This window comes from Lissotriton vulgaris, chromosome 8 (genome assembly GCF_964263255.1).
Source record: "Lissotriton vulgaris chromosome 8, aLisVul1.2, whole genome shotgun sequence".
Taxonomy (NCBI): Eukaryota; Metazoa; Chordata; class Amphibia; order Caudata; family Salamandridae; genus Lissotriton; species Lissotriton vulgaris.
Genome location: NC_141696.1, coordinates 598,168,326 through 598,190,342, shown reverse-complemented (window position 1 = coordinate 598,190,342; position 22,017 = coordinate 598,168,326). Strand labels below are relative to the sequence as shown.

Sequence of the window (22,017 nt, the reverse complement as noted above, 5' to 3'; positions counted from 1 at the left end):
AAAGCATTGCAAATTTTATTTCAGCACCAGGCAAACAGCGTGGTGTCAAAATGATAGTCCTAACACTGCCCATGTAGTTCAAACACAACTTCCAATTGCTTTCTTTAAATCTGAACCTTGAAGAAAGCTCAAACATGACTTTTGGTTTTAGACCAACATTTGATTTATTAAAAAACTAATAAAAACATTTATAACCACTGCCTTATTTGTAAGCTCACCAGACATACATGGTGTGTAAGGATTTTACGTAACATGAAGCACTCTTTCTCTTCCGTGTATAAAAAGAACATTTTGCACACAACCACTCTATATAAAGAAGCTTTTAAAAAACAAAAAAAAGTGTGCAGTCCATCGGTCTCAAAGAACAATACACTAATTTGTGAAATACAAAGTGCAAAAAGTGAACAAGTGGGCTTAAAGCACGGTCAAAGCTAGCCCTCCCTTATCTTGACTCCAATGGTATTCAGTTAAATATAGAAAAAGGTATTTAACTGTTCCATAAAAATGTACATGAAATAAAGAAGTGTTTTACTTGCCATTCCACAATGCAGTCTCTCCCCGCTTTTCAGCTCCAAAATGGTGATGCTAGCTAGACCATAATAACAAAACGTGGCTGAAAACACCTGCATCCTGTGTACTAGGATTACATGAGACACTTATGTAGAGCTCTCTATTATTCCTAACGTATGAATACAGTTTATCAATCAGAGGATATCTGAAGGTGGAGGCAGCATAGTGAGAAGTCAGGCTTCAAATCAACACGCCAAGGAGTGCACCATGAGCATATTTTGCACCAGCCATTGATGAAGCATTCAATAGAAATTATCTTTGGAAAATACTGTTTTCCTTATGGAGTGCACATGGATTCCCTATTTAAGTGAGTCTTCTGCGATCACAAAAAAATACAAATGTTAGTAATAACAAATTTGTAAAAGGGGTTCCCTAGTGAACTACGATCTGTGACAAAAAGCTGCAGAGAAAATGAATCAGGTCTCATCAAGTGAGGGCTGAGATACCAGACTGAAGCAAAAAGATGACCACCAGCATGAGTGCATAACAATTAGGATGGCAATATACGAGAACTCTGGAATTGGAAGAGAGCAAATATTACTATTGTGAAGCGAAAAACTGTATGTGGCTTAGAAGTTGGATGGGCTCAGAACTCACTAGTTCTCCTGGCTGATGCATGGAAGATGCACTCCGGACAAATATATTTTTCTACGCATCTCTCTCGGGAGAAATTTCAGAGAAAGCAATAACTCGGCTTGTGACTATTTAATGCTGACCTTGCTGCAAAAGCAAGATGACATTGGCAGACTTGGTTAGAACCCAGTGGTCTTAATCCCCTATGTATTACAGATGTGTTGCTTTTATAGTCTAAGATAATTGATTATTTGATATGGAAGCAAGATTTTACTATCCGGAATATAGCTTATGATTCTAGAACTTGAATGCTTTAACTCTTTGTCTGTGCCTACCAGAGCCCTGGAATTACAAAACACAAAGAAATTGGTGTTGGAGGCCCGAGAGATTTTGATCACAAAAGATATCACAAGGAAGAAATGTCCTACCCGTTCTGAAATTCATTATCAAATTGATGAACTGTAATCTCTAACCAAGGCTCAACTGCTAGGGATAAAGTGTTAAAGGTTTGAGAGGGACCGTTCTAGAGAGGAGAATCTGAATCGATAGTTGCCAGGGTTTGAGGATACAGATGAATAATTGGCATCGGATTCGCTACTACCCAAAAACCCTTCGGTGAGCACCATCAGGTCACATCCTTATCAAAGGGCAGGATCCTGCATTAACTCCTTTGGCAGGCATCTTTTAAGGAAACTGGTGGCTATCCAGATTTTGATGTGGAAATTAACTCCAATTAGCATGGTCAACAAGTTTAGACAATTGGCGCCAGGGCAGAGCCTTGCCTGGCCGGTGTCTTAAACAGCATAATCATTATTTGAGCCAAAAACCGTTGCGGAGGAGCTTTTAGATAGTACTTGGGCTGGAAATGGCAAAATCTGGAGACAAACCCAGAAAAAGATCCTTGGCTTGAGGCTCCTGAAATTCTCTCTGATATCAAAGAGGCGTGTATGACTCAGTTCTGATGCCAGAAAACTCTGAAGCTTCGAGACACAGATGGCTGTTTGTATACCTACCTTTTTGTTGCTGTGATGTGAAAAAAGACGGGGAGACATAGTGAAGACTGCAGAAGAGGTGTAACCTCCATGTGCATTTACATTTTGTCTCTAAATGTGAAAATAACCTTTTGGAGAAACTTGGGCATAGCATGATCTGCCTAATACAAGAACAATATCAAAACGTACATCCCTGCTGACAACTAACAGATGAAGGGTTTCTCTCCATGGTGCTTTTGTTGTGGACATCTTCTAATAGGAGTGGCACCAACTTGAATAAATGGTATGCACAAGCATCCCCCATGTGCACTGGAAAAACTAGACATTGTTGTCAAGAGGCAGCAAATGGTTTGGTGTGGTTTTATTGTGGTCCTTAGAGGAACAAATCTCACCCACACAATATGATCCAATAATTAGGTGTACAGCGAAGTTGGATTTCACTTAGGATATGCACACTACTTTGGATAAAGGGATCTTACCACGGTCATTACAAAATCAGCGGCAAAGTTAAAACCACTATGTTGTCAAAGCCTCGTGTGCAGACCACAGTACCACAACTGACCGATTAAGCCAAAGACCCCTCCTATGGATATTGCTTGCTGTTCCAGTGCATTTCTTGGTGGAGCCTGTGGAAGGCCTTCAATGTAACTTTGATGCAGTACACAAACAAGCTCCCAGGAAAACTGTTTCATGAGGATGTGCGACAAACATTATGCTAGTAAGCTGCAGAAAATTGCATTCTAAATACTGCCCATAGCATTTAGTGCACTGTAGTATACAGGGCCAAACAATGTATTACGTATACCTCTGTGTGGGCCAAAGGGGGCTATGCTTGTAAAAACTATTAAATACAAAAAAGCAATTGAGGTGCAGACTTGGAAAAACAGATTGTGAAGCAGGTTCAAGTTTTAACGAATGGACAGAAAACCAGGAACCTTTGGGCATGCACAGGCGGAGAGTCAAATCACATGGAGAAACACATACACTAGTCGATTTAATTTGAACAATTTCTACAAGTTTGGAATGGGAGAGAGTTCCGATACACTGTAAAAGTAACTAAAGGCTATCTTCAAATTCAGTGCTACTCCGAAATATACACCTTATGGAACACGGCTGTACTCTAAAACCCCCCAAAAAAACAAATAAAGTGGTCGAAAGGAATCCTTTTTTAAAAGTTTGTTTTCCCTTTTCTGTTAGATACGTTTATAGCCTAAGATACCACATCTATATTTAGTGATTATCTGTTACAGCCAGTCAAATCAAAGCGTGGACCTTGGTTTAAGGATGAAGTGGAAAAAAGTTAACTAATATTGGAGTGGCTACAGCTTATTCTACTGTCATTCACTAAAGTGAGGTCCATTTAAAATAAGCAGTTACTAATGCACATTTTCGGTCCAGTAGAGCTTTGAAAGAGAATATAACAGTTAAACAACACATTAGTGCAGGTCTGGGTGCACAAAACCATGGTGTGCCATTAATCTTACCATTTTCCACTGAACAACATTATACTTTGACACTCTAAATCACTTGCAGCAACACATGATTCCAAAAGTGTTAAATACAGAATGAACTGGCACAGAAAAAAGGAAACTCATTGCCTGTTGCTTAACTCAAGTAAAATGACCAGTGTTCAAGCTTTCTAAAGAAAGCACAGCTTTAAGTAAGGTTTGCTTGATTTGTCCCAAACTTGGTGTATAAAAGACATCTGTAAAGTAGTGCAAGTTGTCATAGCATGTACTGCAAGTTCCTTTTGAAGAAGCGTATCACACGTGGGATTTCTGTTCCTAAGAATTTGAAAATACAATCCACATGCTCCATTTACAAAGGAAAAGTGAAATCCACACTTCTTGCCTTCAGCGTGACCATTTAGACTACCACTGCAAATTAAAAAGGCTGTGCTTAAGAACTGATTATACATATTTATGCATTATTCAACACAAATGTATTACCGCTCCAGGACTAATTCCATTTTCTTTGCTTCCTCTTCTTTTTCCTTCATGAACAATCCTATTTTCTAATCTCACCCTATCAAATACACATCTCTTTGTCCTAGGTTAAGGGTGAATATAGAGGGAAAAGCTAGTCAAAGGCAATTACATTTTTATTAATTTAAGAGCAAGTCTACAATCTACTTAGCACCATTGGAGAATGTTCATTTCAAATAATGTTTTTACCTTTACCTGATTACTGCATAATTATTTGTGTTTGTAATCATTGTTTTCAGACAGCAAATCCGTGTCATGGCTTTGTGTCCCTAACCACGTCTCAATTTAATAAGGAGCTGACTATTTAAAAAACGCAACAAACCCCATCGTTGGACAGTCTTTTCATTTTTTTTTAAAGAAAATAATTAATTTCTCTTCACTTTGATATATGTAGGTCTAAAGCCAAACTGCAGTATGAAAACCTATGTAGTAAACATAACACAGATAACTTAATCCACTTATTGAGTCATTTGAAGATAAATGCTGTGGCCTTCCTTCAAATAAATGCATTGTGCCTGTGTGTAAAACGATAAACATTTGTCACAGCTCCACAGTATTTTTTTTATATGCAAGACTGTGAGAAGCAGTAGAGTCGAAACTCATCTTTTGCTAGTCTAAAGGCTTCCGTGATGCAAAAACAGCTGCAGCAGCTCAATGCACTTGCTGATTTTCAGTGGCTACATGACAGGCTTTAGTGGTCGATTACATGTCCCATTGAGGGTTTTTACATTTGCCTTTTTTGATTTCTTAAATCAGAAAACTGCACATTAAATAACTTTTATATCAGCTTTAGCAACCTTTGGTGTTTAAAATATGAGCAAGATAAAATATGCATTTCAATGCCACAAACTCAATCTACATTTAAAAGTCCATAAAACTGGGCTACAGTGTACACACTGATGTCACATTTGTATGTTTTACAGCATTCCTAACAGTGTCATCATGCCTTTGTGGAAAAGTATAAAGAACGTTCTTAAGACATTCTGCAATAAAATAATATAAATTAATTCTGACGGTGCTATATAAACAAGCGGTTGTGATGAAACTGCTTATATAAAAGTACACATATCTAAGCGTAAAAAAGGCAAATTGTACTATTGCATTCTTTACTTTAGCTCTGAAAAGTCCAACTCGGACTATACTGCAGTGGAAGGAGTCTAAGAATATTTAAGTATTTAGAAAATATTTGTAATTTAATTTTGAGGTTATTTATTACGTTTTGCTTAGAGAGGGGAGCTATTACTCTTGTCCTGTTGAGGCATTTTTCTGTTGACCCTTAAGCCAAAGATAACACTAAAATTGCCACTGCCAGAGTAAAGGTACATGGCGAGCTGAGCAGGAAACCACGTTTCCCAGAACAAAAGAGGCTCCATTTAAATTCTTGTACACGTCAGGATATAGCTAGAGGTCTTGCGTGTGGTTGGACCGAAGGTCTTCACGACAGGGTCCGCAATACATTGTCTTGGATGCTACCGCCACTCTGACTTGAAATCAGCGATTACTCCCTTCAATTACCGAAGCTCAGCTAAAGAGTTCCAAACACACTGGAGTTCTAGGGATGAAAAGGTTTAAACTAATTTTAAACACTGGCACCTCACTTGAGTAGTAGTCACTGCATTAATGTATTAGCTGTTGGGGCCAAATGATTTTAAAGAATTGAAAAAAATATTATAGTGGCGATAAAGTATTGCTTTTATAGGCAGGCCTGAAAAGTAATTCATTACACTTTCCAACGCTGTAGGGCCTGGGAAGGTACCCACGTGTATTATTTCCCTGCAGCAGCAAAATCAGATATGTGCATGAAAGAGTGGGTTCAGCTTCCTTTGGAATGTTTTAGGCCAGGCCGCTGCAAAGGTAGCACACTACTCTAGCCTACTGGGATCTTCCCCATGTATTGGCAGGCCAGCCTAGCCCTGTATTAAGTACCATAAGTCGTCGAGCACAGGATTAAAATGCTCAATCTTGCCCAGGGACTGCATGGTAAATCTAGAATAGCGGTGCTATCAATTATTAAACCTAATGCATGAAATGACAAATTCAACAATACAAATTAATACCGCAGATCAATGAGTCAAGCTAGTTATCAGTTATTACCTTAGCTCCTGTACACAAACAAAAGCCCTTTTATTACGGAAGTTGGTAATGAAGTCAATATGTTGAATGGTGCATTTTATCTTTATAATGAGCACAGAGAGGCCGGTCAGGAGAGAATCGGGGCGGTGTCCCATTGTTATGAAGGCTGATGCTCAGTGTCCAATTCGGTTGACTATTAAAAGGCCACGATGACAGATACTCAACTGTTGGGTGAGGATAATTCACATGTTCTTTCTTTTTGATGGGAAGGGGAGCAATGCAAGAACGTTGGCGTTCTACCTTAGCGACAGTCAAGCCATCCATGATGATATACGGATCTTGATAGTAGGACTTAAAGGTCTGTTTAAAAAGAAAATGTCTCTTCGAAAAATACTTGTTTTGTGAAATAAAATTACTAAACTATAGTGATCATTTTTTGTTAAATTCTCATTGGTTGCCTTGACGAGGAGCACAGGGCCTATGTATAATTCAATACTTCTGAAGTTCAAGAAGCATCTGTGTCAGGCTCGATAAAGCAAGATTTCCGAAGGACTGAAAGGCAAAAGCATCCAACAAGTGTTGGAACATTCACAAACAATGATCAGAAACGACTCTCTCAGGCTTGAGTTGTCACATTTTTCTCCACCCACCTCCATTACAGTGGCCAAATGACTTTTGGCACTAATTTTCAGAAACGAATCCAGCTGCAAAGTGTAAATGCCAATCCCTTCGGAGAAGAGTGGAAGGTTTGTTCTTTACAACTGGTTCAGACAATGTTCCTGTTCCCACTAAGCGTGCAGGTCCTACGACAACTCTCCCTTCGTCTCTGCTGTTTGTGGCACATTCTGAGGCACCTGGTACACCATTTCACTTCCGGGACCTGGTCCCTGCGTCCCTTTAGGAGTGTCATAGAGCGCCTGCGCGGATCGGGAGCTGTCAGTCCTTGATAAAAGTTTATTGAAGGTTCCCACCAAAGGTAGAGCCTGGTTCCCTGGCGCCTTGAAGGTGGACGTCGACGGCATACACAAAGGTCCAGCTGAATGCGCAGACATGTCCACTATGATGGGGGTGGCGTACTCTGGTCCATTGGCAGGCAGTGGTTCCGCATACTCGTGGTAGATTTCATCCTGGGGCGAGTTGTAGGGATCCAGGTCCGCGTAAGCCGCATCCTTTCCATCTGCTGGTTTGAACGTGGACCGCTGATGGAGCGTGCTTACCACTCCTCCGACGAGAGGTTGGGCATATTCTGTGCAAAGAAATGGATACAGTTATATAAGCACGTGCATAAAAAACATTTCAAGCATTGTTTAAGCAATTGAGACTACTAAAGTTATGTACCTTCAGATACATTGACTCAGATGCGGATTTCCTCCTATAGTTTGTCTCCTCCCGGAGGATGAGACTCAGGAGTATTTTTCTCTGCCATCAAATACTACTTATGGCCCGGAGTGAGTGCAACCATGCACTAGTGAATTAAAGGACCTACCACATTTTCCATAAAGCACCCAGATATTCCGAGGCACTCGCCGTTCTGAATAGAAAGCGAGGATGGTAAACAACCTGCAGAGAACATTGTATTGACCGCAGCCAGCATATCCAAAGGTATGTAACACTTCATTGCAAAGGATTCCGTTCTCTTTGCGGATTCTTCATCTTTGCAAGATTTGCCAGCAAAATACGGATAGAGACAGCAATGAAAATATCAGGAAGGAGTCATCGAACAGGATGGCGAATTTATTCATACCAAAAGAGCTTACTATAGGAGTTTTGTTAGGGCGACTCATGAGGCTAATGTTGTTTCAAATGTGTCGACACTGACACATCCTTAAATCCTAGGACGAGACTACTTTAGATGTCCCCTTCCAGGGGTGTATTGCAATAAGTGCCCCAGGGGCACAATGTGCGTTTGCGCCGCTTTGCACGCCCTGGGGCACTTTGGTATTACAGAAGGGGGCACAGGCGCCTGTGCTTCCCCTTCATTATTACTGATAGCACTGGCACACTTAAAGCGCCAGCGCTACCTTCAGAGGGTGTTCCCTCATTTGCATAAGTGCGTGCCCTATGCAAATAATGGAATTCCTTTAACACTGCACTCGCACAATATTACAGATGCGGGTGCAGAGTCAAAGAAGCCCCCAGGAGGCACACTGACAGTGCACCATTTAAAAGATAGTGCGCCTAGTGACAGCAGCCAAGCCATCTGCAGGGGGTAAAGGTGGTCCCATGGACCCCCCCCCACCCCCCCCCCCCCCCCCCGACAACCCCTTGCAGGCGGGTGCAGTCACTGACTGTACCCGCCTGCAAGGGGATCTCTATTTCCCTGTAAAAGTGCAGGTGGATGCCGCCTGCACTGTGAAAACATGGGGCAGCTGCTCTGTGTTTTTTGCAAGTTTATAAGCGCCCTGGGGGCAGCGCATACATATCATAATAGGGACCATTGACATTGTTTGCGCCCGGCGCACCTTTTAAAACGTGCGCCGCGGCAAACAATGACAATGCACAATAAGTTATTTTATGCCTCATCCCTCAATAAAAAAAATTGAGCTGCTGGAGAAAGTAAAACCCACTATCTGCCCTGATGATATAGAAACAGGATAGCGGTTTACAGGCTTTCTGGATTCATTTCAACGAGTTGCATGTGCTTCTGGAGAAAAACATACTTAATGACACATGTTGTTGAGAATCCTTCCCAATGAATGGTATTCACACGATGGAAAATGTGTTCTGGTGAGTATCAGGTTAACACTGTGGGCTCCTCCTGGAACTCTTACAAGGGGTGTGAGGTATGCACCACTGTAATTTATCTAGGGCATTGAGAAGGAATGCTGGATTTTATAGGGTTTATAGATGCCTTACTAACGCATCAATAAAGGCAAATGCACAAAGTAATCTGAACAATGCAGTTACTTGGTGATCTGTCAACAAGTTTCTGCCCATTGTCTTTGTGGCCAGCGCTGGTTTAGGGCATTCATCAGGACTAAGGAACCACTCCTATCTGTCTCAACCTGCCATCAGGGTATGATACTGATGTGAAAGTCTAGGATGCATTGAGTAGGAGAAAGTAAAAAAAATGTGGTTACAGCTTGCCCGTATAGTGCAATCCCAAGTAATCTGACCTATAATGCGAGAGAAAAGTCTATTATTACTCAATCAGTGATCCGCAGATGTTGCGCAACACACATAATGAAGCAATTTTTGGCATGCTTGATTGGTGTGATTGTTTACATGTGGTTACTGCGAATTCTGACATACTTGTGTATACCAATAAAACGGAGTCCTCTCTATCAAGTGAGAACAAGCATTGGCAAAGCCAATAGGTCTCAATTATGCAAGAGCAACTGGCTTTGGCAATGTGTTACAGCCATGTTGTATACCAGTGTGGCTGCTGTTTAACATGGCTAAAAGTGAGTGGGATGGGATGGGTTAGACTGGGAATGATTTGGGTGGGGTAGATTGGGATAGATTGAGGTGAGGTAAACTGGAGTGTGGTAGATTGGTTTACATTGGGGGTAGATTGGGTTGCGGTAGACTGAGACAGGGTACATTGGTGTGGGGTGGATTGGAGTAGAGTACATTGGAGTAGCGTATAATGGAGGGGATAGGTTGGGGTAGATTGAAGAAGTTTAAGCGGTAGATATGGGTAGATTGGAGTGGGGTAGGTTCGGGCAAATTGGAGTGAGGTAGATTGGGGTAGACTGGAGCAGGGTAGGTTTGGTGAGTAGATTGAGGGGGGGTACATTGCAGGAAATTAGGGTGGGGTAGATGGGAGTACACTGGAGTTGGGTAAATTGGTGTGGGGTAGTTTGGGGTAAACTTGAGAGGGGTAGACTGGTGTGGGGTAGACGAGTGGGGTGGATTAAGGTAGACTGGGTGTGGTGGATTTGGGTGGGGCACATTGGGGGTGTAGAATGGAGTGGGGTAGACTGGAGTGTGGTAGATTGAGGTACATTGGGGGTGTAGAATGGAGTGGGGTAGACTGGAGTGTGGTAGATTGGGGTAGATTATAGTGGGCTAGAATGGAGTAGATTGGTGGGTGGGCAGATTGGAGTGGGGTGGGGTAGATTGGGATACTCTGGAATTGGGTAAATTGGAGTGGGGTAGATTGTGGTGGACTGGAAGTGGGGCAGATTGGAGAGGGGTAAATTGGAGTGAAGTAAACTTCAGTACGTTAGGTGGGGTAGATTGTAGTGGGGTGGGGTAGATTGGAGTGGGATAGGTTGGGGTAGATTGGTGTGGGTCGATTAGGGTGAGCAGATTGTAATGGGGTACATTGGGGAGGTGTAGACTGGGGAAAATTGGAGTGGGGTAGATTGAGTAGGGTAGAGTGGGGCAAAACAGAGTGGGTAGATTACAGTGGGGTAGATTGAGTTAGGTTGGGTGTGGTAGATTGCGGCAAGGTAGATTGGGGTATATTGGGGTGGGGTAGACTGGTTGTGGTAGATTGGGGTAGATCGAGATGGGGTAGATTGGAGTAGGGTAGGTAGGGGTAGATTGGGTTGGGCAGATTGAGGTAGATTGGGGCAGGCAGGTAAATTGGGGTGGAGTAGATTGGGTAGGATGGGTGGGGTACACTGGAGTCAGGTATTTTGGGTAGATTGGAGTGGGATAGATTGTGTTAGATTGAAGTGGGGCAGATTGTGGTAGATTGAGTGGGACTGGCTGAGGTCAACTGGATTGGGGTACTGTTGTAAAGAAACTCCTCCGCGCGGGAGCAACAAGATGGTGGGTGGGCGAGTACATTTTTTTACACGTAAACAGCGCACAACAATTCCCAGTTGGTTTTAGGTAAGAGTCATGCCGGTGAGCCATAGAAAAAACAAGTGAAAGCAGCAAAAATAAAACTCCAAACACCGCACATTCTGGACAATGAGTTCTGAAATGTGAAAACAAGCAGACTTTGAAAGCAAGTAGGCTGAAACAGGCAAAACAGGAACTCCTCTTCCAAGCCGTTTAAAACCGCCCTCTTGAAATGGGTGGAAGGAGTCAATAATCACTCCTCCTGAAGAGACAGCACGGACTGCAGGGCTAATCTACCAGAACCATGACAGGGGTTTGTGGATCTAGAGGACAGTTGGCAGTATCATTAACAGAAAGAGGAAGGCAGGCAATAGGACATCCTTGTTCCAAGGCAGTAACAGTCTCACAAGGCAACAAGAGAGGGAGGGAGGAGGAAAATACAGCAGGAACTGGCACCTTTGGATTGTGGGCGACCAATGGGGTGCTCACTGGTGGGGCTCAGGGTGCCAGCTTTCTTTAAATATGTAGTTTTAAGTTCCTTTACCTTGACGTTTCTCAAAGTTCATAGTATCAGTCGTCAGAAGTTGCACAGGCAGGTTCTTTTCCTTAAAATCATCGCCAAAATATGTTGTAAAGAAGTAGGTCCATTCCGTGTAGTTTCTTTAAATGATTCAATCCAAGATAAGATGTTACAATAAGAGCCCCACCAGGAGCAGCCTCCCTGCTGCTCAGCACTTCCTCCAACTGACTCTCTCTCTCATGAACATTCCAAACCAGCTCTCACACCAACATTCCGCTCCAAAGACACACAGGCTGAGCAGCAGGTATAACAGGTACATTGGAATCGGGTAGACGAATTGGGTAGAAAGGAGATAGGTTGAAGTGGGGTAGACTGGGTGGGATAGATTGGGGTTGATTGGAGTGGGGTGGACTGGAACGGGGCGGGTTGGGGTAGATTGGAGTTGGGTAGAGAGAGATAGAGTGAAGTGGGGTAAACTGGAGTGGGGTATATTGTAGTGGGGTAGCTGGGTTAGATTGGAGTTGGCTCGATTGGAGTGAGGTAGACTGGGTAGGTTGGGTGGTGTAGATTGGGGTGGGGTAGACTGGAGTGGGGTAGATTGGTTTGGAGTGGGGTAGATTGGAATGGGGTAAATTAGGATGGGGTAAATTGAAGTGGGGCATATTGAGGTATATCGGAGTGGTGTAGGTTGAGTTAGATTGGAGTGGGGAAGATTGGAGTAAATTAGAGTGGTGTAGATTGAAGTAGTGTAGATTTTAGTGGGGTAGATTGCAGTGGGCTGGATTGAGGTAGATTGTAATGGGTAGATTTTTAGTAAATAGGAGTGGGATAGATAGGGTAGATTGGGGAGAAGTAGATTAGGATGAGGTAGATTAGGGTTGAGTAGAATGGGGTAGACTGAAGTGGGGTGGAGTAGGGTAGATTTGGGTCTGGTGGATTATGAAGTGTTTAAGAAGGGGAGAAGTAGCACATGGAGGAAAGGAAAGAAGCAGTGCCATAAAGATGGAGGAGCAGTAGCAAGATAGCGATGGATCAGGCAGCAGTGCCATGAGGAAATGAGAGCATTATTACGATGAAGTACACATTCCTCTCGGTTATCAGTAGCTGTGCAGCCAATTTGTTTTGAAAAGTGAAAAAAAGACTTCTCCGACGCAGGACGCATCTCACTGCAGGTACACATAAAAAACGGAAGCTCAAATATCCAGTTTCAAATGCTTGACAGCAATTTTAAATTAAGGTATTTTATTAATAAGACAAATTCATTTTGTGTAATTTTTTGTCTAGGTCTAGGAGAACAACTGCAATATTGATAAATTATATTTCATTGCATATCCATACCTGGCAGGATTTCAGATTGCAATGTGTGACATTTTCATAATTTCAGTGTTACCATAAGTGACATTTCAACTACTACGAGTGACACTTTCTCGCGAGCAAAATGAAGACGAGGGAAACATATGGAAACGTGGTTTAAATTACCCTGACAGTTTTGAGAACCGCAAATGTAAGGAGACCAAAAACACACACTTGGTCACAGCCCAGGCCGCGGCCGGCAGCCTCGCCTGCAGCCATGCCACAGCAGACAGAACCTCTGAGCTGTAGTGAGTTCTGTAACACGACCAGCATCCACTGACTGCAGGCAGCTGCCCATTGCACGCTGCCTGAAGGAATAATTATATGTGAATAATTAAACACACACTTGGGTGGCTGCACTGCACCACTCTGTCTCACTAACTTCAACTTCACTTGCAACGACTCGGTTCATGGCGGTGAGCCACTGCAGGAACTACTGTTTGCCTTCCGCCTCCTGACCGCGAGTCCTCTCGGCCAAGGCTGTCGTGTCCAGTGACAGTCCTGCAACGGTCCCTCCAGTCTCCCTCTTTCGGCAATTGAATGTGCCGCAGCGTAGCAGGGGGTCAACTTTATTGCAGCTCAGACAGCTGAGCAACATGGTGGCCGGTGCATGCAGGCAGCATTGCCATACCATGATGAGTTGCCGCAAAGTAGCCTAGCGCTTCCCATAAGTTAACTCAGACTGCACTGCAGGACGTGATATCCGGTCCCTGCGGTGCTGCAGTCTATCACACAACCTGACTGGGCTGTCATGCCTCTGTAGTAGCCATTGGGCACTACCTCGACATGTCCGGTGATGTCAATCTGAGAGCCGCAGCAGGAATCAATCTCCTTCTGAAAACTTCATGATGAAACATTGTAGCAAGCAGCCTGCCAGCCGAGCTGCAACTAGCTCAGCCATTCGAGTGAGCCCCAAGCCTGTGGGAGCAGTGCACACACGCCATGGCGCGATGCCAGCTGCCACTCCAGTTTAGTTTAATAGTGTTAGGCAGCACTAACGGCTTGAGTGACTGCTGAGGCGCTATGTCTATAATGCCTGACAAGGCATTTCAGTACAATGATGCAGAGCACCACAGTGAAATGCATTAGTCCTCTTTGATTGTCTTTTAGTCACACTAGCAATATGTTTTAAAGGTAAACAGCGCAGAGTGTATGGGCAGTGGGCCCTAGTTTTCAAAATCACTCATCTTAAAATATTTTCAGATTAAGGCTTTATGTACTGCTCCGTTTGTTTTGTTGTGGCTCACATTCTGCGTGCAAAACATTTTACTTCTCCTACTTGCCGCTCTACAAGTACGAAGAAGATGCAACAACAATGATTAAGGACGAGGGTGGGGGAGTTTGGGGGACATAACACGGAATACAGAGTCAGTCAGTGCCTGTTATAGTAAAAGAAATAGGAACAGAACTCAAGTAGTAAGCGCTCACATGGAGTGCTTAAACATAATTAAAGGCTGGTGGGGGGAGGTAAAGGAAAAGAGACAGGGGCAGGGCATATGTTTTCTATTTATCCTGATACGTCTCCTACCCATACACTATTACATTTACCCTGTCCTATATCTTAGTACTCTACTCTTTTCTACACCATTGTACCGCTATTTACATCTATACCTTAATATATCTACCTATTCCTATACCATAGTTCCTCCACCTATCTGTGTGTACCCTGTCCGACCCTCCACATATGAATGAAGAGCAGGAGCTGCTAAGATGCTCTTTTTGATAAGTTAAAAATGTTAGAGGCCCAAATAAAATCTGTTCCTTTTTTAGCAGACTTCTAAAACATTCTGTAAGACCAGCAAACTTGTTTATGAATTTCGCATAAAATTCACACAGACCAATAAAGGATCGTAAATGTTCCTTATTAACTGGATGGGAAGCACTTAAGGTGCCTTCTGCAGTGCTGGGTTTAGGTTTAACACCATCCTTTGAAAGAATTTGCTTGCTTGCAGAGTTTTATATAGCGCTGGCTAGATCCAGAGGTATCAGAGCGCTTTACATGAGGAATCGGTGAGTTACAGGTTACAAAATTACATCAGTTACAACAGCCATGTATAAACCTTGGAGAAAACCAGTGATTACACAATAACATGAGTTATTAGAGCATACCATAGCCAGGACACAAGTCTGATGGGGAATAGAAGGTAGAGGGGGAATGGTAAAAAGGGGTAAGGAAAGCAGATAGTGTCAGGCAGACCAGCAAGGGGGTAAGTACTTCAGGAGGCAAAGCAGTCAAAGTGGGAGATAGACAAACCAGCTGGGGATCAACCATCCCAAAACTTCCTGTGTATCGGTGACAGTATACGATGAGAGAAAGGCTGGAAAGGGGAGGCAGCCGCAGGATCACTGAGGGAGGAGGTGGGGGAAGGAAGGAAAAACACAATGGGGAGACGAGGAAAAACAATGTCCGGCTGGGTAGATGACGGCCGGAGGAGGTGAACCAGAGGCAAACTCCTCTATAGCTGCCTAACCAGCTCCACTGAGCATCGGCCAAATGAATAGGAAAGAGGAAGCACACACATGTCATTTTATCAGCTGGGACATGAGTAAAGATCTATTGCATTATGCACAAACTGTGAGACAGCAAAGCTGCAGATTTCTTGTCAGGAAGGGTCATATATATGCTGCTACAGCAATGCACTCATGTAATTTAATGAAAATAATTTAGAAAATCTGATTCGAAAAAAATCTAGACAACTGGAGCATTAGGACTATGAAAGTTGTATTCAATTCTTTTTAATGCGAGAACTATACATTTAATTTGAGCGATGGTTTAGGATTTGCCAAGTTACATGCTAAAATTCTTCTCTGGATAAGCACTACTTATGTTATAACTGGGCTGTGCAAGATGCCAAAATGTTGCATGAGAGATTTGACTTATAAGGATATAGTTCTTGCTGGTACCTACAGCAGATAGACGGGTTCTCTCGAATGTTTGGAGCCCGATACAAAGAGTGAACCAAAAAAGGATAAATTGCCGAAATTAAACTTCTCTGCTATTATGCCATGCTATCCCATGTTAATGTTCCTGTGACTATATGACATCTGCTGCAAGGTGGATGTGTCTTACTCCTTTATATGGGTGTTATTTACTCCAAGAATCAGTCACAACTGCACACAGAGAAACACTTTATTAATCAGGCCCAATGTAATATTCTAACACTGGAGAAGTTCTTTACTGCTCTCCTGCTTTCATTCTGTCTTTCGCTTGACCACTTAGTTTATACCTTACCACAGTGAACTACCCCTATTTCCCCAATCAAAGGCAGTAAGCAGGTTTTGTAAGGATGAACAAGTTACTTACATTTGGTAAAGCTTTTTCTGGTGGATACAGTATCTGCCTGTAGATTGCTTACCTTTTGAATTACCCCATGCGCAGCATTCCACAGAAATTGTTTTCATAGCTCTCCTACGTCGACGAGGACGTCACTATGGAATGGCTCCGTAAGCGACTCCGTGTGACATCATCGGAGCCATAAGAAGACCTCGTTGGCGTGCAGACATAAGTTTCACCCATTTTTTGCATGCCTTCGAGGCGAACGATGAACCGACCACCTTTCACAAGTATACATGGTTTACAACATCTCCTCAAGTATACACAGAATACAATAAAGAAGAAAAGAAAACTGTAAATTCTAAAATATAGATATTTCCTAGTGACAAACATCACATCATTTTGATTAACAATGAAATGCAAGAATTTCATGCCAAAGATCTTTTCGGTATAAGTAGGCAGGCAATCAGTGAGGAATCCAAAGACAGATACTGTATCCATCAGAAAAAAAGTTACCGAAGGTAAGCAACTTGTTCTTCTGATGGATACATCTGCCTGTAGATTCCTCACCTTTTGAATTGAATCCCCAAGCAGTCGCACTCTCGGAGGAGGGTGCCTGCCTACTTATACCAACAAAATCTTCCAGCACAGATCGTGCAAAGTGGTCGTCCCTCTTCACCTCTGAGTCCAAGCAGTCATGCTTCTCAAAAGTGTGGAGGGAGGCCCAAGTTGCTGCTTTGCAGATGTCGACAACAGAGACACCTCTAGTCTAAGCCGAAGAAGACTACTAAGCTCTGGTGGAATAAGCTCTAATACCTACAGGAGGCTCCTTTTGGGCCAAGGCGTAGCAGATCTTGATGCAGAGGATGATCCACCTGGACAGCGTTCGCTTGTGGACTGTCTTGCCCTTCATTTTTCTCACATACCCAATAAAGAGTTGGCCGTCCAGCTTGAAGTCTTTAGACCTGTCCAGGTAGAAGCTGACTGCCCTCTTACGGAACAGGTGGTGAAGTCTCTCTTCCTTAGAAGGGGGAGGGGGAGGATAGAAAGTAGGTAAAGTAATAGACTGACGTAGGTGGAAGGGAGTGACCACCTAAGGCAGGAAAGCATCTCTGGTCCGAAGACCCATCTTGTCCACATGAATTGAGGTAAAAGGAGGCTTAGAACTAAGAGTCTGTAGCTCACTCACCCTCCTGGCAGAAGTAATCTCAATCAGAAAAACTGTCTTGAATGCTAGAAATCTCACCCGGAAACTATGCAGTGGCTCTAAGAGGGACCCCATCAGGAAAGTAAGAACTACATTCCTATCCCATTGAGGCATGATAAATGGAGCGGGAGGAAACAGGTTAGTGAGACCCTTAATTAATCTCCTGACTAAGGGAGACTTAAACAAAGAGGGTTGGTCTGGTAAACAAAGAAAGGCTGGCAAGGCAGACAAGTGCAAGTAGCCTTTAACAGTTGCTACTGCACAACCCTGTTGAGCGAAGGAAAGAGAAAAACTCAGAATATCAGATAAATGGGTCTGCAAAAGATCAATTGATCCCCTCTCCACACCATTAAACAAACAGGGCACACCTACCAGAATAAACAGATTTGGTGGTGGGTCTTCTGGTGAATAATATAACACCCACCACATCCGGTGGGAGAGAGAAAGAACTTGGGTTGCCCATTCCATCTCCAGGCATGAAGGTGCAGGCTTTGGAGGTGGGGGTGTAGAACCTGCCCCTGCGACTGCGAGAGGAGCTCTGCCCTGACAGGAAGACAGATGGAGCGGAGAGTGCGATGAGGGTGAACTAGGTCTGTGTACCACACCCTTCTTGAACAATGTGGGGCAATCAATATGACTTGGTCCCGGTCTAGACGAACCTTCCTCAGAACATAAGGAATCCAGGGTATGGGAGGAACACAAAAAGAAGCTGAGAGCCCCAATCTAACTGAAATGCATACCCCAACCCTCCCCATATCCGATACTAGAGACTGCAGAATGACGGACAAGATGATTTGCAATTACACAAATCAGATAGACCTGAGCCCAGGACCTGAGTCGCAGAGCTTCTATGCAGAGAGTATAATTCCTACTTCTCCCTGTTTGTTGATGTAGCACATCACACGGGTGTTGTCCGTCAGGATCTGAACTGGCTGACCGCGAAGGGAGGGAAGAAAGGCCTTGAGAGTTAAACGTATTGCCCGCTATTCTAGAAGATTGATGTGAAACAATCTTTTCTCTGGAGACCAAAGGTCCTTGACCTCCAGATCCCCCAGATGAGCTCCACACCCTAGAGTGGAGGCAACCATTATCACTGTGGCCACCGGAGAGGGAGGTTGAAATGGCTTCCCTTGAGACAGGTTGCCTGAAACACTCAACCATGACAGCTCCGCTGCAAGTGTCTCTGGAGATTCTGACCACCTCCCTGAGATCTCTGTTGTGTTTAAACCATTGACTGCGGATGCACCACTGGAGGGCCCTCATGTGCCAGCGTGCATACTGCAGGAAGCGAACAGAGTGAGCAGGCGCAGAACCTTCAGGACTGGAACAGCTGCTCCATCTTGAAACATTGGAATCATAGCCTGGATGTCTAGAATCCTCTCGAGGAGGCGGAAAAACACAACTCACAGTAGCGTCCAGTACTACCCCTATAAACAGGTTGCGCTGAGAGGGCACCAGGTGAGATTTAGGTACATTTATTTAAAAAAACGAAAAACTCGAACAACAGCTGTGTTGTCACTTGCAGATGATGTAGCATCATCTCTGGCGACTTTCCTTTGAGCAGCCAGCCGCCCAGATAGGGGAATACAGGAATCTCTGACCTCCTCGGATGAGCTCCTACCACCACCATCACCTTTGTGAAGACCTGTGGCGCGGGTGTAAGACCTAATGGATGGACCGCAAACTGGTAATGTTGAGATCCCACCATGAAACGGAGATACTTCCGATGCGACTTCAGGATGGGAATGTGAAAATACGCATCCTGTAAATCGATCGACACCATCCAGTCTTCCTGCTGCAATGCCAAAAGAACCTGAGCCAGGGTCAAGATCTTGGACTTCTCCTGCCTGAGGTAAAAAATCAAGATCCGGAGGTCCAGGATCGGTCTTAATCGCCCTTCCTTTTTGGGGATCAGGAAATACCGAGAGTAGCCTCCCTGACCCCTTTCCTGCTCCAGAACCACCTATATTGCACCTTTCTGCAGCAAAGATAGAACCTCCTGTTGCAGGAACAACTGATGGTCCTCTAAGAACCAGCCCTGGCAAGGGGGGAAAGGAGGGGGAAACTCCCAGGAAAAGAAGGGCATATCCATTTTCTAAGAGATGCAAAACCCAGAGATCTGATGTAAAAGATCTGCATTTTCATAGAAACCAGGACACCCTACCTCCAACGGGACCAACAACCTCTAAAATGAGGATCTAGAACTGCTTCCTTGTGGAATCAGTTGGGGGAACAGGGGAGGAGGAGGAGACCTGTTGGCGAGCCTAGCAGGTGGCCTCTACCTTTTCCTCTGTATGATCTATACAGTAGGATCGCCTTCTGTTCCTGCTGCTGCTAGGCCCAAAATGGAGTAGCCTTTCCAAAGCCCCGAAATCTTTGGTAACCAAAGCCTCTAGGTTGAGACGGCAGGCCCAGTGATCCAGCGATGGCCCTACGATCCTTAAAACGCTGTAGCGCCGAGTCCGCCTTGGTTCCGAAAAGTCGAGTCCCATCAAAGGGTAAATCCAAAAGGGTGGCTTGAATATCCAAAGAGAAAACAGACCCTCTCAGGCAGGCGTGCCTCCTAGTTGCCACTGAGAAACCCATCACTCTAGCAACAGAGTCAGCCATTTCAAGCCCAGACTGAATAACCGGACGGGCCGCTGCTTGAGTGTCCAACAGTACCTCAGCAAAGTTGTCCTGGAAATCCTCTGGGAGCTAAGGGACCACCTCCTTAGCTGAATCCATCAACGCATGGATGTAGCGACCCAGTAGTCATTTTGCATTTGTCGACTTTAAAGCCATACTGACTGATTGTCCCATCTTTTTTTAAATTCCTATCTCCAGGTGGGGATGGAAACGAGCCAGAAGATTGTTTAGTCGAGCATGACGCCTGAACCACCAAGCCCTCAGGAGATAGCTGTGTAGATAAAAAAGCTGGATCTCCAGGCACAACTTTGTACCTTCTTGCCACCGATTTGGACACATCTGGGGCAGACATAGGCTTTTGCCATACTTCTAGTCAAAGATCAATAAATTGGAGCAGAGGCTCTGTAACAGATGGAGAGTGAAAGTCAGAATGATCGATTTACCCTCTGCAGTAGGCAACTGCAAGTCCAGAAGATCAACCGCCTTTCTGATGACTGAATTTTAAGAAGAGACCTGTGAAGGAAGACTCTTAGGAGGAGAGAGTTCCCACTCTGGCAACATAACATGCCCAGTAGCTTCCTGAAGCCCTCAAACTTGTGCATAGGATTCGCAATTTCCCCTTCTTCTGCCTCCTCCTGATGCTCCTGGAATTCTTCTTCCTCCAGAAGCCTCTGAGCCTCCCTTCTAGATTTTTCCTTAGATATTGACATCAGCAGCGCCAGACATGGCGCAGGCGTTGATGGAAGCTTTTCAGGGAGGGTTAGGGGCGCAGCACGAAGTCGAGATGGCGCCGGACCGGAGCTCGATGACACAGGAAAATACTCCATCCTTTCCTCCAGGGATTGCATCAGCGTCCAGAACCTCGGCATCGGCAGAAGCAAACTTGGAGTCATCAACATAAACTGAATAGAAGGTGCCTGGGCATAATGTGGTGGTGAGCCTATGTTGAAAGATAGCGGTCCCGTGGGGCCAACAGGTGCACCAGAAGGGTTAGCTGCCCTGGCAAACATGCCATACTCTTATTTAAAAAAATGCGAAGGATCAGTACCTGGAGCTGGAAAGGGTGGGTACGGATCGAGTACCACCTGCTCAGGAACAGCTCGAGGCTGTAAAGCCGGATCTGGCTGCGGTGCCAGACACACTGGGGGCAGAGTGGTCGGAGGCGTCGCTTGCCTGGGCATCAGAGAACCCCTCAGAGTCGGAGAATGAGCCTGAGTCACTTGAGGTGAGAGGAAGGGGAAAATTCATGCTTCCTGTGATGACATAGAGCTGGAGATCCAGACTTGTCCTTTAAAGAACAGCACCTGGAGCCACGACACCACTTCTTATGCTTCCTCAACGACTTCGAGGTGTGCGAAGTCAGTGACTTGGACTTTTAACTTGTCTTTCTCCGACTCCTCTTCCGCTTCTTCGCCCTGGCCATGACAGTTGAGCTTCCCTCTCCTTGAGGGCCTTTGGATTCATACGCTGACACAATGAACATCCCTTGACGTCGTGGTCAGTTGACAGGCACCAAAGACAATTATCATGGGGGTCCGTGATGGGCATATGACCCCCGCATTCCCTACAAGGTTTAAACCAAGAATTTCTGAGCAACCATCTCACTGCTACAATTACAGCCCTACCTGTAACAATGTTAAACTAGTAAGAAGTGGAGAGTCCTAGAAAAAACGTTACGCGTCGACGGTGTGGAAAAAAGGGAACTGACGTCAGCATGCCGATGAGGTCTTCTTATTGCTCCGATGATGTCACGTGGAGTTGCTTGCTGATCCGTTTCACTGCGATGTTCTCGACGACGTGAAAGAGCTATGAAAAAAGTTTCAGTGGAATGTTGCGCATGGGGTTATTCAAAAGGTGAGAAATTCACAGGCAGATGTATCCATCAGAAAAATGAGTATAAAATCCTGACAGCAAAAGACAATTATATGAGTACATTCATGAAACCACAACTGTTCTGAAGCATGCTGAAATCAGAAGCCATAAATTGTTATACAGAACTTTGCATAAACAAAAATGATGTTTCATGCGAGAGGCTACACAAGATTCCATGTGATCTCACATGACCAGCTTTGCACTTACGATTATGCACGGCTGATCACCAGATC

General features: G+C 44.3%; 1 protein-coding gene across 1 annotated transcript in view; it reads right to left on the bottom strand.

Annotated features, from left to right (window-relative positions):
- Nucleotides 1-3,118: 3,118 nt before the first annotated feature.
- Nucleotides 3,119-22,017, bottom strand: part of DCBLD2 (discoidin, CUB and LCCL domain containing 2) — a 540,831-nt gene continuing 521,932 nt past the window's right edge. The window contains exon 15 of the mRNA XM_086934447.1: nucleotides 3,119-7,439. Coding sequence (XP_086790573.1) covers nucleotides 6,997-7,439 — 443 coding nt within the window. The 3' untranslated portion in view covers nucleotides 3,119-6,996. The remainder of the gene's footprint in view (nucleotides 7,440-22,017) is intronic.